Below are 17,945 nucleotides of genomic sequence, written 5' to 3'. Positions count from 1 at the left end.
CCATACAGCTCAGAATTGTGCATTTATTAGTGCTCCATCGTGAGAAGAAACACGAAGCCATTTTTCTGGCCTGAATGTTTTCCCCATGCAACTATTCAGCGTATTTTTGAGTAAGGGCAGGGCTGTGACAGAGGTCCTCATCACCTGGCTACAATTGCTATGCACTAGGGCCCCTGGCCCCTGTTGCTTGTCAGCATGAAACTCATGAATACAGGTTTTATCCCTAGTTTCTCCCTAGTCTAAAGGAAACCTTGGATGCTTTCTCATCCCCCTCACCCCCCAAGCCACACTGGTGAGGGTGGCTACAGATGCTGCAGCCTGGCAAATCGTACTTACTGGTTTTGGTCACGTCATGGTTAGGGCAGAGATGCAAAATGAAGAGTTTGCCCTAAATTTTGTGCTTCAGAATGAGATATTTGGGTGGTTTGGCCCTGGTGCCACATTGTGGATTTGGTGTCTTTGGGTAGCCTGCAGCCTTCAGTGGGACCACTCAAATCACGCTCTGTGGGGACTGGATTGGGTCCCTAAGCCGTGGGACCGTGGCACTGCTCATGTTCTGCAGGAGATGCTCTCTTTGAACTTCAGCCTCGGAAGTCTCTCATAAGGAAATACCACATGTGAAATAAATACAGACTCAGGGATGAAATAGAAATCAGGTACAACAGAGGAAATACATCACTGCAAGTATTGCTGTTTATTTTTTAATTTACTTGGTGCTCTTGCTTGCAAACTGGCAAGAGCACCAGTGGCTTTGATCTTGTCAGCTCCGATAAGCCTAGAAACACTGTGGGTAGCGAAGGGCATGGAGGGGAGATCGGGCACTGCAGGAAGTAGCACTGATGTCTTAACAAGAGGCATTTTCCCCTCCACGTCTCTGTGATGCTTCAGGCACTCTGCCTCTGAAGGGCCTTTCTCCAGAGATGAAGAGCTTCCTCATGCCTATTAAAGATTGTACTGTACTTCTGAAAAGGTAAGAATAAGTTCATTGATCACCACATGACGTGGTGATCTTCCTAAGCAGAGTCATGTGCAACAATAAGGCTCCAAGTGCTTTTCTTTCAGGGGATTAACTGAGAAAAACAAACAATTCTTCCTTTAATTTTTTTTTTAACCCTGCTGATACAGTTTCATCACCATAATGCCAGATACGTATTCTGACATACTCTCAGAATTAACCTAGTAGCAGAGTTCACAACCGTCGATATTCTGCACATACGCAATACTAACAACAGCACAGAAGTTCATGCCAGCAGAAATGCTCCTTTCATCCCACATTAGACCTACTGCTTTGGGAGTCTTTGGGAAGTCCTTGGGAGTTTTCCCATTGCTTTTATACAGTGCATAAAAAGCACAGCAAAACAAGACTAAAGCAGGCAAGCAATGTAAGGTATAAACAATGTACAGGCAAGTACAAGAATCACACTGAAATAAATATGTATTTTTTATTTATTAATACATTACGAAATAAATTCCATAACCCTTTAGGAAACATGAATATATCCAATGGCTTGTGTAGTCTGGTGCCTTTTATGAGACAGTACTTGCATGTTCTGTAAAAGAAACAAAGAAGGGCCTGCCCCAGACATTTCGTTTAATCAGAAAATACGCAAACACGTTGACTCAAAGCACCTTCATTGGTCCAAGCACTCCTCTCAACATGCCCTCTGCTCAAGCACTCCATATACTCAAGAGACAGAACCAAACTCCTCAGAGCCACACGGATCTTGCAAGCTTTTCCATTTTTAAAGTGAACTTTGTTACTGTTCTTTAAAAAGTGCCCAGAAAAGCTGTGGTATCTGCATCCTTGGTTACACTGAAAACTCAACTGGACAAGATTCTGGACAATGGGATATGACTTTAAAGTTGGCCCTTCTTTGACAAAGAAGTTGGAGCACGTGATCATCAGAAGCCCTTTCCAATCAGAATTATTCTATTATTCTGTAAAGATTTTGAGCATTCTCTGCATAAATTTTTTTTCATCATGAGTAAAATGCTGTTGAATTTGTCAAATGTTGAATATAATGCACGACAAGGTGACATACTGTAGTGCAGATCCTTCAAAGAGCTGCGTGTGAATGTGTCTCTAGCTCCATGACGTGGTTAGCCATTCAGAGAGAAAATTATATTTATCTCAATTTCACAAATACGTTTGCATTTAAAAAAAAATAAAAATCAAACTTGTCATCTTTTCTTTGCATTAGTCATGGGATAGCAGAAAGAGAGAGAGTCAATTTTCAAATAGTGACATTGAGAATTTAGCCTGAAAATTTGATGTGAAGTGAATACCCAGACGTTTCAAGGTCTGCCCACCACCAAAGGTGTCTGGCTTGGACCTGATGGACCACAGGCTGGGCGATTTGAAGAACTTGCTCAGATCTGCCAGGCCTGACTTCCTTTGAGAAGTGGGGCTTCACCTTTGACTCAGAAGTGAACAACACGATCCTCTTTCCTCAAAGAGAACTGAAATCAAAGCATCTCTATACGTTTCATTATGGAAAGGTCACATCATAACTGTTTTATCCGCATAGCGTTCTTGTGTCAGAGGCAAACAACCCCAGAATTTCAAATAGCGCACAGATTTGTTCTGAATGGTGAGCTGCTAAGCTGTCTCCCCATATGTCTGATCTGAGCTTTTCCTTCTCATCTTGCAGAGACAATCATTTAAATTCTAACAAGCCTATATATACACTCCCTTGCATTTCTCCCTCACGTTTTGTGCAGAATGGTGACCACAAGAGGGGCAGGAGGACAAACACTCATCCTCTCTGAGTCCTTGTCAGTGGACTTGTCAACTGTATTTTCTGAAGCCATGAGTCAGATATACTGCAAAATTTAGTCTGCTGGCATAGCCTCTCCAGGAGCGTATGTGATAACCTGTGAGGAGCTCTGCTTTTACACAGAAAAAATAAGCCCCTTCAGGATACGTGTCAAGTTCTGCTCGTGTCCCTCTTCTCACTCTTCACTGTCTTCCTCAGACAGCAGGCTGTTACGGCACTAGTGAGGAAACTGGCACTGAATTGCTGCTTGAGGAAAAACATTGGCCATCTAGCTGACAAAGGAGAGGAGAGGGATTATCCTCAGGTGAACGGGGCCAGCAGTGAACTGAACTGGGCAAATCAAATACTATACAGACCACTGAATAGAGTAACCAGGGGTTTTGGGTCAACCCTGGTCACCTCAGACCTGCCTTCCTCTGTAATGCGTGGATTGGATGAACAGCTGCCCGTTACAGCACACAGACAAAAGACCCCGGAAAAAAAAAAAAAAAAAAAAATTAAATAATTTTAACAAGCCTTTTCTTTCTCTCTCTCTCTCTTTTTTTTTTTTTCTTTTTCCCCTTTAAAGTAATGACCTCTGCAACATAACCAGGAAACAAAGCAAAGCAAACAGAAATGCGTGAATGGCAGACTTACAAGGTGTCCATTACATCGTTATCAACTGGTTAGTTATTAATATCATGTAGCTTTTGACCTAGGAGAGGTTTACTGTTCCCCAAAATATCTCTACCAATCCAGGAAACTGTTAAATAAGAGACCTGAAAAATAACCACCTCCCCTGAGACCTGGGTGTATATCTGCTTCAGTGTTTAATTTGGGGTGGAAATTTTCCCAACTCTACTTCACTAGCCCTTAACACATCCTTAATATCCCTGTTCACTAAGCTACTTTTGGCTCTGTAGGCTTTATTAATAGCTAGCTTTGTCATAAAAACTAGTAGCCGTCACGGCACCTTTACGCTTCTCACGTCTGTAAACAAGGAACTGGGAGGAAACGTGGCACTGCTGGAGCCCAGTGTGTTGTCTAATCACCAGCAACCAAAAGAACTCGGAGGGCTCAGTCTCCAAGGCCGTGTGGCTGTGTTCGGAGGTACGCCAGCTGGTTTCTGGTAGGAGCCAACCTGATGACAGCCGATCGTCCCCGCTGGCCGCGGACGAGGACTAACCAGCGTTTCCCTGCTGGGTGCCAGTGCCGTGCCACCCTCGCGGCTCGTTCCACTCCACACAGGTCGCTGCTTTCTGGTGACTTAAAGGATTTGGGGAGCACTGCAACGTAACAGGGCACACACACAGCCCTGCTGGAGGGGTCGGACCCCCTAAAAATGCTCTTGCTGCCATCCCAGCCCCGTTTCCCCCTCAGCCTGGCACACCCAGCCCCGCAACCTCTCCGCACCTTTGGCCGCCCGCCACCTGAAGGAGGCCTGCCGAGATTTCTGTGCAGGAGTGCGACGGGGTCACTACGCCACAGACAGGCGGGGGGGGGGGGGGGGGGGGGTTGGATAAAACTTCCATGTCCTCAAATCTGCGGACACCCGGGCTCGCCCTTCGCCTGAGCATCCCCCTGCTCCATCCACCACGGCACCTGGGGGCCGGAGCAACCCCTCGGGGGGGTGTCCCGCGGCCACGGCTCGGTGCCGGGAGGGTCGGGCCGCGGGCCGGCGAGGGCGGGGGGCGGCCCCCAGGTGGCTCTGCCCGGGGGCGGCCGTGCCGGGCCCGCCCGCTCCGCGCCGCCGCCGGCAGCCGTGGGCGGCCCCGCTCGGCCCGGCCCCGCCCGCCGCGCACCTGCCGGGGGCCGGGGGCAGGCGGGGGGGCGGCGGCGGCCGGCCGTGAGCTCCGGCGGTGCCGCAGGAGGAGCAGGAAGCGCCGGGGCGAACCCAGCCTCGCCATCACATGACTCAGCAGCAGCCGCCGCCACCGGGCTGAGTCCAGCCGGGAGGGGGAAACCTGCCGCTGCTGCCGCCGCGATGAGCCCGCCGCCCCGCGGCCCCTGAGCCTTGAGCACCCCGGCTCGGCCCGGCCCGGCCCGGCTCGGAGCCCCCCCCCCCGGTGCGGGGTTGCGGCGGGGGCTCCCCCGTTGCGGGGGGCTCCCCGGCGGCGGCTGCGGCGGGGTACTATGCTCACCCGGGTCAAGTCCGCCGTGGCCAATTTCATGGGCGGCATCATGGCTGGCAGCGCGGGCGGCGAGCACGGCGGGGGAGGCGGCGGCGGCGGCTCCGACCTGCCCCTGCGCTTCCCCTACGGCAGACCCGAGTTCCTGGGGCTGTCCCCGGACGAGGTGGAGTGCTCCGCCGACCACATCGCCCGGCCCATCCTCATCCTCAGCAAGGAGACGCGGCGCCTGCCCTGGACCACGGGCTACGCCGAGTGAGTACGGCTGCGGCGGGCAGGTGGGGGGCGGCCGGGGTCGTCCTGCTCCGCCCTGCCCTGCCCTGCCCTCAGCCCAGGGGCTCGGCTCTTCTCCCCCCCCTCCAGGCCTGCACGGCGCCCAAGGGCATCGGTAGTCGGTTTTGGGGCAGTGGGGGGGCATCCGCGGTGCCCTGTCCTCCCCCCCAGCGTTGGTGCCCCCCAAGGAGGAGGGGGTGAGGCCGGAGCCCCGCCGGGGCCGGCTGTGCCCAGCCGGGGCTGGGGAATGCAGGGGCTGTTGGTAGGGAGCTCAGCTTGTGCGGACGCTTCCCGCTAGCCAGAAGGGCTGGGAGGGGGTCTGGGGGCACCTTCGTTGCACCCAGCGGGCAAGAAGTCACACAGCGGTGGCTGGTTGCTTCTCCCCGAAGTGCCCCCAGCTTGGGGGAAGACACGAGGGACACGAGCTCTGAACTGATGGAAACAATCCTAAAAGCGGGCTTCCCCAGCAGCTCGTTGCTCTGATCCGTGTCACGCTATTTGCTTTGGAGGGTGCCCAGCTGGGACTGGAGGTAGCCCTGAGCGCGAGTGACATGGTCGCACCTTCAGCACCGGCTGCAGGCAAAGGGCAGCGCTTGTTTGGATGCAGCTCCTCATCCCGCTGGCAAGGGCAGCGGCTGCGGAGGCAAGGCACGTCCTTGCACTTGACTCTTGTACCAGCACACGTTGCTGCCTTTAGTGATGCTGGGAGCAGGGCCGAGTATTTGATGTCTCCCTGCTGCTGTCTCCAAGTCCTGACTGTACCGTACCGTCCACATCACTCCTACCTGGCAGATTGCTGAAGTCCCACCAAAGGAGCTCTTCCGAGCCACCAGCTCTTTTGCCGTACTGTCTCTCTGGGCATCCGTGAATTCCCAGAAAGCCGCTGCAAACACTACGGCGAAGGCTTTGTGTTGCTAATGAGCGATTGCTAGCTTTATTTAAAAGGTTCATATGAGTTGCTGCATCATTGGGGATGCTGAAATAGGAAGGGAGTTTTAAAGAGTTTCAGATTGGATTGTTCTCCTCAGATTATTAAGGAGTTGAATACGCTGCTGAGCGAATTCCCCAGGAACTATAAGTTTAAATGTTTAAAAGTAAGCTCTGATTGTTCTGCTAGTGTAATAGTCCCTTCAAAAGCAGTTCTTTACCAAAGCAAGTAAGTGCTGCTATTTTTAGCTTACGTGAGGTGCTGTGGCTTTCAGCGAGCAGCTGTAATTGCAGGTTGGTGACGGAGCGGGAGGGAGGCTCTCCGGCTCCCAGGTCTGCGCATCCACCGCTACCGGCAGCCTCTGCCCGGGACTGCCAGGGAAGGAAAATGAGGATGCTGGAAGGGGAAGGCTGGGGGAGACCCTGTAGCTGAAACCTACAGCTTGGGGGGAGTGTTTGGAGACAGGGTAGCCAGCTCTGGCGATAGTGAAAGGAGAATGTGCCAGGATCACTTTCAAATACTTCTTTGAGCTTTGAGCAGTTTGGTTAGTTGGAAGGCGTAAAAAAGTAACTGGCCTTCTCCCTTCCTACTGTTATCTCTGTGAAAAGAGATCAGCCTTTTGCTTTATCTGTTTGTTTGTTTTTTTTTTTTTTTAATCTCATCCCCTCTCAGTGCAGTCCTGGCTGCAGTAACTGACTTGTGTGGAGCAGAGCTCAAGGAGGGTACTGCTGCCTTAAGGGAAGAGAAGAGCTTGTGGAAGTGTTACCAGGCTGATCCCAGAAACATCCCTCTGCACTTCCAAAATGGGGCTTGGTTGTAACCAGATGTCAAAAAGCTCACTGCGCTGTAGCTAAGAAGAAAACAGGGCTACCAAAATTATGTTGTCATCCAAAGGCGAAGCAATGCAACAGACATAATGCACAAAGAAAAAGAAGGAAATAAGGACAAAATCGGGTTTTGCCAAATTTGACTTTTTTTTTTCCCAACACTCCCCCCCTCAAGCTGTTACCAGGCTGTCTGAAAATAATTGCAAGATTTACTTGGTGGTATATATTGAAAATATCTGTTTTCCTTTTGGATTGCATTTGGATTATATAGAGAAAATAAAGGGGAAAAAAAGAAACAGGAAGGTCAAATTACTATTATACATATTCTCAAGTTTGTTTGCTCAGAGGGATGTGGGGGAGGAAGTACTTTTATACCATTATTTAGCATTGTGTTAGCATCTGTATTAAGGAAACTGGCAGAGCAGTGCTTGCCTCTTGGTGCAGTACAAATGAACGCTTGCAAGAATGTCAGGGGCAGGCTTGGTGTCCTCACCAGCAGCTGGTGACATGCAAAGGGCAGCGGTTTAATTTGTGTTTTACTAGTTTGCTGGCAGTGATAGCTCTGGGCTCTGAGTTTTTTTTATTCCTTGAAGTTAAGGAGAGGTTTGCTGTAGCCTTAGAAGATGGAGATTTAGCCCTGGAGAAGGTGTGTGCTGCCTTTATTACATCTTCACTGGTGTCACGGGCTGTGCACAGCAGGGTTGGAGTCACTGGATTTATGCTCTGTGCCCAGTGCCAGTGCATGTCTTACTGTCTTTGGGAGGAAATTTTGGCTCAGAGAACAGATCACCTGGATGCCTTGGCTCAGGAAGGCGTTTGCTGTGTTCATGTTCTTTAGTTGTAAAAGCATGTCAGTGTGCTGATGATACTGGAGCTCCCTCATGTCCTCGTGTCAGTGTTTCATCCAAGCTGGAGAATGTGTTTCGGGGTTAGAGCTGGTTCCTGTGCTGGACTAAAGCAGTCCAAGCCCACTAAATATATATACGTACATATATATTTTCAGGGACTTCCTCTTGTTTCTTTGGTTCCCGAGGACAGGGATTTCTTACCACCTTAGACAGTGATAAAGAAACCCACCCTATTTTTTTCTTCTTCTCCTTAGCATCTGTGTTATATGCCTGTTCATCAGACTTGTCCCACTGGAACAAGCACTGGTCCTTCCCTTTTTCTATCTTTGCTCATACTGAGCTTTTTTCGTAATAGATATTTTTGCAATATTGCTCATCCATGTCATATATTTTAAGTAGGTAATTTAAAAAATAAGTTATCTCTGTGGTGTTATGCAGTGAAATGTAAATTAGCATTTAATTTTTATTATTAGCTTCCCCTCTTTCAGTGTTATAATTATTATGCAAAGCATGTAGGCAGGCAAATGAAATCTTCAAAAACATACTCAATGCTAGCATAAAATATCATTGCTTCCTGAAATTTCAGTGGGAATCCCATAGGGAATCAGCTTTCCGTAGTGAGCAGACGGAAAATTGCCTTCCAAAACATCTGTCCTGTTACTCCCGTGGAAGACCTGAGACCCTGAATTTCAATTCTTCTTGATCTACAGAATAGCAGAAGGCAATAATGTTTCAAAAAGAGATACTCTTATACTGCAGGCAGTCTTCTAGTGGTGGACAAACTCCATAGAAAGAAAATGCAAGTTGTCCCACGTCTAGTAAGCTTTTTAATTGTCTTTAGAGGTATCAATTTGTTTAGAAATACTTTTCCTTTTTTTTTTTTTTTTAAACCAAGGACATCCCTGGCATAACTACTGAATGTGGTTAGCTAACATGCATCGGGAATGACCCAGGGAGTGAGCAGTCTGTTAACAAACATTCCTTTAAGTCTGACTTTAATCCAGAGGGGTAAGGAGATTTGCTGCTCTCTGAAGAGTTCAGTGATTTATTTGAGTGAGGGGGGAGTCGCCCCTGACACTGCATTTGCTCGTTTCCCCCCTGCCCTCCAAAGGCATCTGTGCCCCAAGGCTGAAGAGCTCCTCTGATCTTCACCTCGAGCTAGTTTCTGAGCATCTGCTTGGATTGCGCTGTTCCCGGGAGGAAAACTTCTGTGGTCCCTCTCTCTGCTTGGCTTTAGTGTGTTGTGACCTCTTTCCCATGGTTTCTGTCTGCCAAGCTGCCATCAGCCCCAGTGCTAAACTCCAAACGTAACCGGCCAAGTGGAGGCAGCAGCAGAGCTGGAGGACATAGCATTAAATGGGTTGGGTGGTATTCATCTGGCTGAACTCTGCCTGTAACGTTATTTTTTCATCTTTTTCTCTATCCTGTTCCTGCTTTGAAAACAGAGCATCAGTAGGGTGGAGCAGAGCCTTCCTCTCCTGATTGAATTACCTGGAGCACATATAACACAAAAAAAAAAAATCCTAAATCTGAAATTGACAAAGAAATAGCCTTGTTCTGGTGAAGTTGCAGAGAAACTGCAACTGAATAACATTTTGTGATAGAAAAACAAAACTTGAGTCATTTTTCATCTCTGTTGAATGTGGATGTGCATTTCTGGTGGTCCATAATTTAGTGCTGCAATTACTTTTCTAAATAATGAGTCCTGGGGGTGGGATCATGGCTAGATTTTTCTCTATCACATGCTTTCTTCTCTTTTCCCTACTCTTACCGTTCAATGATCTCTTTGGAGACTAGTATCAAAAGGTACCATTAAATGCACTTAACAGATTATTTGAGGGAAATGTGGAAACAGGCTCATATGTTGACTGTGACTTTATGCAAGGGCTTGTTTTGCTTTTTTTTTTTTAATTTCTAAATGCCACTCTAGATATCTGTCCATTTCCAAGTCATAATAGGTAGCTAGAAACTAGGCCTTTGTGGTGTGTATGCGTCTTGGCTTTATAAAATCAATTTATTATCCCAGCGGTGCCTTTCGTTTGATGAGCCACAAAGTCCGGGCTCTTTTTTCCGTAACGTTACATTTCAGAAGTCTTGCGATGCTGTGGTTTCTCTGCTCTGCAGGCCTGCAGTGGCAATTACATCTGCTCTGTGCTGAGGTGACTACTGGCCCGTAATGAATGCAGAGTTGTAGGTGAAGTCTGACGACCGTGTCCTTCTGCAGTGTTATTCCAGAGGCACGTTGTTACAGCAATAACTTAAGCTTAAAATGAAAAAGGCAAAAGGTGGGAGGGAGAAGGGAAGCTTATGGATTTTATTTCTACTCCAAGTCCTGGCTGTTTGGTAAGGCTGGTGATGTTGCAGCACGTTTTCTCACGCTGTGTTACTTAGCTTATAGGAAATGAATGTATGCAAGGATTGAGCGAAGGATTTTTACTAAAATCTTTTCCATCCACTTTCAGTCGTCAGAAATTTTAGGTTGGCACAATCAAGCCCAAACTTGTTGATTTTGGGGGTTAAAATAACAGAGAAGTCGTTTTCCCCCTGAAGTACCTTTCACATTCTGTCTAGACTGAACTGTTTATACAAATGCTGAGCGTTGCAATAACCCTCTGGGGTAGGTGGAAGCTCACCACGTCTGTGAGGTGGGATAAACCAAAGCGCAGAAACTGCTTGGCCGGAGCTGGGCAGCGTGGCAGCGGATAGCGGAGGGCTTGCAGCTCCCCATCCCTTATTCTGATGCCCATCGCCTGTTAATAGCAGCATTTGGCTCCTGTGAATTGCAAGTTATGTTCTCCTTTCTGGGAGCCAGTCTTTCGAACCGTCAGCTGGGAGCATGACTCATCCCCTGCCTGTAAACAGGTTTCTTGTGTGTGTTCTGCTTGGTACAGATTTCAGGGGGATAGCGTGCCCGGAAAAAGGAATACCTTTTTTGTCTTGTTCTGTTTGCCTTTTTCCTTGGGTTGAATACACAGAAATAACGAATCGCTTTCCTTTTTAAACTTTAAAAAATAATGTTTACTTTTTCCCCTATATCTGGATAAAATCATGTTCCTTAATTCTTTCTGTAGTTCAGAAGGCAGGACTGAATAGGGACCTGATGGATGAGCTAAAAATTCAAGTCCCATATGTGTACCTAAAGAAGCCTGAATGCTTTTCCTGTGAACAAATTATTCTTTTATGCATAATATAATCTTAACTTTAAATAAGAGTTTGGCAATGTATATTAAGCCTGGGCCCATATAAAACAGCCTTCAGAAACCTCATGGTAGCTGTAAGAGCTTCAGAAATCCCTCTCCTTGTGTAAGAGCTGATACCATAACATTTAATATTTATGTAATGGCTCTAATCTGCCAAGTGTCTTGCAAATAATCACTTCAGAACAACCTCGCAGAAGAATATACATGTGCAAATGTCCTGCTGCTTCAGCTGAAGAAACTGAGGCAGCGAGGATAAGCTCTGGCAAGGGGGGGGGAGTTACGAATGTGGAAAATGAGTCCTGTGTTCGAAGTTGCGTGCTTGGACGACACAATTTTTCCTGCCTTTCTGTGCTTGGCTTTTCCTATGTGGTCTCTGGTTTCTTAGAACTAATCGGGAGGGAGGGCACGGGGGGAAAGGGTAAATCATGTGCTCTGGTGTTTTTAATGTTGTCTAAATTGCATGCACATGATTCCTAAAGAGACAAATAGGAAATCCATCCCTCTGTGCTGTCTCGTGCTGTTGGCCCCAGGGGCTGAGGACTGGTGCTGTTTGAGGAGCTTGCTTGAGCTTGGTCCCAGCTCCCAAAATGGGAGGGCATCCGTGTCTTCCCGGGCAGTTTTGGCTTGTCCAGTTTCACCAGGCTCTGTCAGTGGTCGGCGAGCGCTCTGGCTTGGCTCCTTTCCCTCCAGTACAGCTGCATTGCTCGGGAAGGTACGTGCTATAAGGAAACCTGACAGGGCTGTGCCCCCGAGGGTGAGCCTCTTCCAGCCCGTGAATGTGATCAAATGAAACGTGCTCGCGTTAACCTTGAAGGGAAGCGGAGCTGCAAAGCACAATTCATCCCTGTGACAGGACCCGTGTATTGCGTGAGGAAGAAATATGGTTTGTGGGTTTAAGGACAGGTTGGTCAGCTCTGTATTGAGCTGCACCCTGAATATGACTCGTGATTGAACTCGCTGCTCTAAAATGCAAGACGTTGTGCCAGGCAACTCAGTGTTAACTGTGCTTTTTCTCATCTCCTAACTCTCTGAGGACCTTTTTTCCTCCCAGTGAAGCAGGAGGAGGAAGATGACTTGTAAGACTTGGTTCCTATTTGGCCAGTTACATTCACCAAGTAGGGTTTACGTTTAGGATGGCTGCATGCAGTACATGGCACTGTCCCCAGCATTTTCCCTGCCCCCTCGTTAGGCGGAGTGGAAGGGGTTGTGGTTTCAAGTGTTCAGTCTACAAAACTGTTGGAGATGGTGGAGAGGTCCCAGCTTGTGTCCAACCCCTGCAATCCAAACCCAACAGGCACGGGGTGGGATTTTTACTGCATAGGAATTAAAGAGCTTGAAGAATGCAAGAGGAGGCCAGCAGGTCCATGGCAGTGGTGTTGCTGGTTTCACCCATGACCCCCTCGCCTGGTCCCCCCTCCAGCAGCACGTCTGTTATACCCTGCCAAACGTGCTCATAGTTGGAGGCAGCAGCTGACACTGGTAAATGCAGAGGTTGGAGCAAGGCTCTGAGCCTTGGCGTTGGCAATGTGTAGCTGGGGAAAACCAAAATATGTACCTGCGTACTGCTCCACACTCATGCTGATTCAACACAACCCCCCACCACCACCAATAAAAAACAAAACACAAAAGGGTTATCAGTGTTGCTGTGGCAGGCGTGCCTCTCTGGCGTGAAGCAGGGTGGCAGTTCTTCTCTTATGGGATCTGTATTTGATCATCTGTTACTATCACTTGTGTTCAGCTTCATTTCATTTCTTTATCTTTCTTTCCTTTAATACCAAAGGTTGCATTAACACCTCACGTTTGTGATGGCTGCGGTGGTGCTCCTCCCAGATGGTTACCATCTCTGAGACAGGCAGGGATTGAGTGGGCCTGGCCCTCCACAAGGAAGCAGCAGTGTCGCATCAACCTCTTTCTCCTCTGGTGCAGAGAGATCAGGATCAGGCTGTCCCATCGGTTTCGCTCCTGATAATGTCAGGTTGGTCTTAACTTTGCTGGGCATCTCCTGTGCTGGAGGAGGAATGCTGTCAGATCCCGTTGGCTCTGCATCCTTTCTTCTCATGGAAGCAGACCCTGGGTTCTGATGGTCACTGTGGCTGAGGTGGATAATCATTTCCAACCTTTTTTCACCCCTTTGACCCACATTTTCTTTCTGAACTGCTACCATAAGGTGTTTAATCCTGGCTGACTGATTTTGATGCCATTCAGGCTGTCTTCAGCGTGGCTTGTAGCTGTGATAGCCCCCTGATATCGAGAGCTGGTGCAGTTAGATGGGCCTTGCTTTTCAGGGAGAGAGGGTTGGGGGAAGAGTGGGAAGCCACGTACTGCCTTGCGTATGCTTTCCATGTGGGATTCTGCTCTAATAGGAGAAGAAAGCCTGAGCTTTGATTGCATCTTTTGCTACTCTTGTTTTGCACTGTAAACAATTAGTTTGGAGAGGGGGGCAGCATCTGTGTGCTTTGGAGTAGAAGAACAACTGCTGTTTGTGTGTTAGTCCACAGTGGTTTTGTGGACTGCATTCTGATGTCCTGCATACCACTACTTCCAAAATCTTATGACAGTGTCCAGGACTGGCGTTAGAGGTCTCCAAGGTTGTCTAGGGATCCTGTTGTAGTCATAGCTCTGCTTACAAAGTCTTCCCAGTTAAATTCTTCTATTAAACTGCTGGTCCTGCAGCTAGGCTACTTTTATGCTGTCCTGCCTGTGCCTCTGCCCCCTTACACAAAGGTACCGACAGAGATGAGGTCTCTCTTTGCTCCTGCTGCTCCCATGAGCCCTTCCGAATTTCCCAGTTTGTTCTGTCCTTTATGGCCTGTTATAGTTTCTGCTCTCCAAGCTTCCTGCAGAGAGGTGCAAGAAATCCAATTCCAGCCAAGCAAGCTCTTTTATTTTTTATTTTTTTTTGCCAACACTGATTCATTGAGACTAAGTGTTGTTTGTCTGTCTTTAGGTACGTGTTAGAGGCCTCCTTAGAAACAGATGATGCATAGTGCATGGTCGTAATGTCACAAAATATCTACCACGCAGAACTAATGGTCTGGTCCCTGGTGAGGTCTGAAGTAGGATGGAGGGCACATCTCCAACTCTCGTCTGGGACAGTGGTCTGTTTTGTGAAATAGTCTAAAGGGAAGAAACGTTACCCCTGTGTTCTCCTGAGGTCTCTGTCTTCAGCTATAGCAGGTCACCGTGCGGACAGACATGCTTCTGGCTGGCATCCGTCGGGTCTTCCAGAAATGGCAGCTTCAGCCTTTACCCAGCTGTGAAACACTTGATACACCTTCTCCGGGGTGAAACAGGATCCCTTGTGCTGCAAGCTGCCCGGCACTTGGAAGGCTGAGAAAACGCTGTAGGTATTGCTGCTCTGAGTATGGAGGCTTTTTGTTAGGTTTCGGAGGATGCAGTTTGACAGGTCAGAGAGTTTCCCAAAGTGGCAATGATAATGAATGAAATGATGATGATTATCATTATTTAATTCCCCCCTCTTGAGGGAAGCTGCTTTTTTTTTTTTCTTCCTTGGCTGTGGACTTTATTCCTTTTTTGGTTGGTCATGAGGAGGAGAAAATGAGAAGCTGCGAGTCCAATAGCAAGAAGCAAGACTTCCTGTAGTATCTGGTTGGGAAGTACGTTCCTGAAATGGCTGCAGGCCCCAGGGCTGTCACCGGGAGCCGAGCCCTGTCCCGTGAGTGCAGTTTGCAAAGTGTTTCAAGGTGAGAGCCACTGTGTTCAACCCATCACATCCCAGCTGCCTGCACATGCCAGGCTTGCTGAGCAGCGCGAAAGTGCTCAAGGGTGAACTTTTCCTGCATTTCCACTAGTTTTAGGAGATGTGCAGGGGGTTTAGTGCCCCCTTGCCCTCAGACCCCATTAATTCCCTGGCTCAGCTTCTGTGTGAGCTCCTTGGCGTTTAGAGTGTAGGTCTTAGGTTTTTGTTTATTTGTTCGGCAGGATGTGATGCTTTGCAGAAGTCTGTGCAGTAAAACTGAGTTCCTTAAATTACTGCTTATAAGTGTGTGTGGTTTTGAAACAATTTCTGAAATTTTAGAGAAAGTGGTGTGATTTTTTTTTTTTACCCAAATCTATTTTAAAGGTCTTTGTTTCAGGTGTGAATGCTGAATTTTTGTGCTAAAGTTGAATCTACAACACAATTCAAGCTAGTTTTTGTTTTTCTATGCTGCACTTATTTGTAGGTGTCTTGATTGAAAAAGGAAATTGCCCCCCCCCCCCCCCCCCCCCCCCATTTCTTTCCAAGGACTTCCTCATTGGATTTAAATTCAAACTTTTAAAACTTTTCCTTCAGAAATTTTAAGAGCTGTAGAGTGAAACCTGCACTGTGTGTTTGGTGCTGCTGAGGATGTAGTATACCTTTCGATTCAGATAGGTAGGTGTTCAGAAATGAGAAATTCTGATCTCAAAGCTAACTCTAATGAATATGGTTGCTTAAATCATCACATACATCAGAGCTTTTTGAGTTGCTCTGAAATGAGCAATTTCAGAATATTTGCAGAATATAAATATTTTCCTCCCATCTTCCCTTCTTTTCCACAAAAAAAAAGTGTTTTTCAACCATTCTCTTACATCTTTTGAAGGCAAGAACTTAAATGAGGCACATGTGCTCTACACCAATATTATCAGGAAATGTTAGATGAGAAAATACATGTGACCACTTCTTTAGGCTGGGGCTCCCTCCAGTGTACTTCTCAATGTCATTTTAAGGTCTCTGTCCTTTTCCAGTAGTGCAAAGCTGGGAATTACAGCCGAACGAGCGCCTTCAGCAACCCCTCTGGCATAATCCCCTAAAACCCAGGTCTGTGGATTGTAATTCTATTAGCTGTTAATCAAATGAAGCCTGGAAGAATGCAGCTGGCATGCAGGAATGTGGGAATTTCTACATCTCTGGCTGTAATCCTGCTTTTAGAGGGAAAAAAAAGTTATAGGCTAATGTGATTAACTGTAATCCCATTCTTGCTGGGTTTGAGAGAAGTGTCTGATGCCTACATCACCAGCTAGCTCTATGGAGCACCCGAAGGGCTTCTGTGGAGGGGCTAGCAATTGTTTTGCTACTCAGCTGGTTGTCTTTGAAAAAAGACAGTGGCAAGAGAGAAATGAACTGTCATAGTTCGCACTTTGTTTCTACTCTTTGTTGCTTAGCATAATTCAGAAATCTGAAACCAAGAGGATGGAAGTGGAAACACAAAAGGAGCATAATCCTTTCAGGTAGCTGTGTGTGTTTAAACATGGGCAAGAAGCAACTTATACATACACTGCAAGCTGCTCTTTGGAGCTTTGTAGACCCAAAGGTTTATGTTAGAATACTATTATTTGCTAATATATTATTGCTGCTGACCAAATTGCTATTCTTTGTTTTTGTTTGGTCCATTGTCTGCATTAAAAAAAAAGTCTCTTAATAAAAGCTTTAACTTTGCATGAAGTGAATGACCTGGGGAATTTTTTCCCATTGGTGTGCGTGTTTTTCCTTTTAGTGCTAAGAGGGCAGGTATGCTGACTTCTCTTGAGAGGCTGGTTTGAGGTGTTAGCAACCCTGCTGGGGTGGGAGAGACATAGGGCTCTTCATGAAAGGAATGGAAAATACCTCTGCTGTGTGTAAGGGCAGCAGAGCACAAACAATGAGGTGCTCTGGGGACGAAGATCATCTTTTTGCTGTGTGAAACGCGAAGTGCAACCTGAGATGGAGGTCTTTCAATGCCACATCATTTGCCAACAACAACTGGTCGCATTCAAAGGTTGGGTGCTGTCTGGGGGACAGACGGTGGCCTCTGGGAGCAGTGGGGTCCTCTGCACTGCCACTGCTGGGGCTTGCCACAGTTTCCAGGGGGCTTGAAGGATGAAGTATGAGGTATCTGTGGGAGCAGACAGGAAGATACCTTGTTCACATCTTGCTCATTTGCTGGACAAATTGAAAATAAGGGTGGCTAATCTCAGAGTCAGATGCTATGCGAGACCTCTAGAGTGAGTTCTCGAGAGGAGTGAGACCTGAGAACCGAGCTCACTACTTGCTTAAGCAGCAAATTAGAGATGTGCAGTTTCTCTCAGTCTCTACACTGCACTGAGCTGAGGCTTCCCCTTGTTTTCCCATCAAGTTCCCTCTCCCACCAGTGTGTGTATGATGGTGTTAGGTGGGGAGGCCCTGATGGTGCCTGCCTCAAGTCCTGGGGAGAACAGAGGGTTGCAGGCCCCACTGAAAGGATGGCCAGGCTGTAACCTGCCCATCCAGCTCCCTGAAGGAATGCAAAGTGGGAGCAGAGTCACCAAGTTGACTAAAAAGGAGTATTAATTTTGTCTTTGGTGCTTAGTTGGCCTCAGGTGTCAGTCCCCTCATGGCAGTTCAAATGTTTGCAAAAGGTAGGAGGGGTGGGAGAGACGATGCTGCAAACTGCAACAAAATGCTGTAGTGCTAATCCTGTCACCAGTTAGGCTTAGTCGATTTGGTATTTGGAGAGGTTGTGCCAGACTGCCTTGTTTACACTTAGTTTAATAGGAAGTGTAAGGCACGCTGCTTCTCTTGCAGTTGCTTACAGAAGTTTGGTATGTGGTATTAGTACTGCGTTCCCTCACAGCCTCCTCTACTGCAAGCACACCTCTTGAGGCTATCATGTAAATAAATGTGTGGCTTTAAATAAAGAAACAAAACCAACAAATAGTTGAAGGGAGAGTTTTTGTTCTTCTTTTGTCTTTGAAACTTTGCCGAACTTGGAAAGACTAGGTGGATGTAATCTTGGAGAAATGTGGTGGTGGTTGGCAAAGCTGACTTGAACTAGCTACACAGGTATGCATTTTAAAATTACCTTAGCCCCTTTAGAATCCTTCTAGAGAGCTACCAAAAATAGTTGCTCAGGGTGTAGTCAAAAAGCCAAAGAAAATGTTAGAATACAAGGGAAGTGGGATGCAATAGTGGAAAATAAATTGCCTCTGTAGAAGTCTGCATTTAAAACACTGTTGAGAATAGTGTTCACCCTTAATTATGGGCAA

General features: G+C 47.4%; 1 protein-coding gene across 2 annotated transcripts in view; it reads left to right on the top strand.

Moving 5' to 3' along the window:
• The first annotated feature begins 4,578 nt into the window (after nucleotides 1-4,578).
• PPM1H (protein phosphatase, Mg2+/Mn2+ dependent 1H) overlaps nucleotides 4,579-17,945 on the top strand; it is a 139,216-nt gene continuing 125,849 nt past the window's right edge. The window contains exon 1 of one of the 2 annotated variants that reach the window (XM_048065339.2): nucleotides 4,579-5,140. In XM_048065339.2, the coding sequence (XP_047921296.1) occupies nucleotides 4,890-5,140 (251 nt within the window). In that variant the 5' untranslated portion in view covers nucleotides 4,579-4,889. The remainder of the gene's footprint in view (nucleotides 5,141-17,945) is intronic. The other variant, XM_048065338.2, reaches the window with a different exon arrangement.

Source organism: Anser cygnoides, chromosome 1 (assembly GCF_040182565.1).
Source record: "Anser cygnoides isolate HZ-2024a breed goose chromosome 1, Taihu_goose_T2T_genome, whole genome shotgun sequence".
In the NCBI taxonomy this organism is placed as follows: Eukaryota; Metazoa; Chordata; class Aves; order Anseriformes; family Anatidae; genus Anser; species Anser cygnoides.
This window is presented reverse-complemented; position numbering and strand designations above follow the sequence as displayed.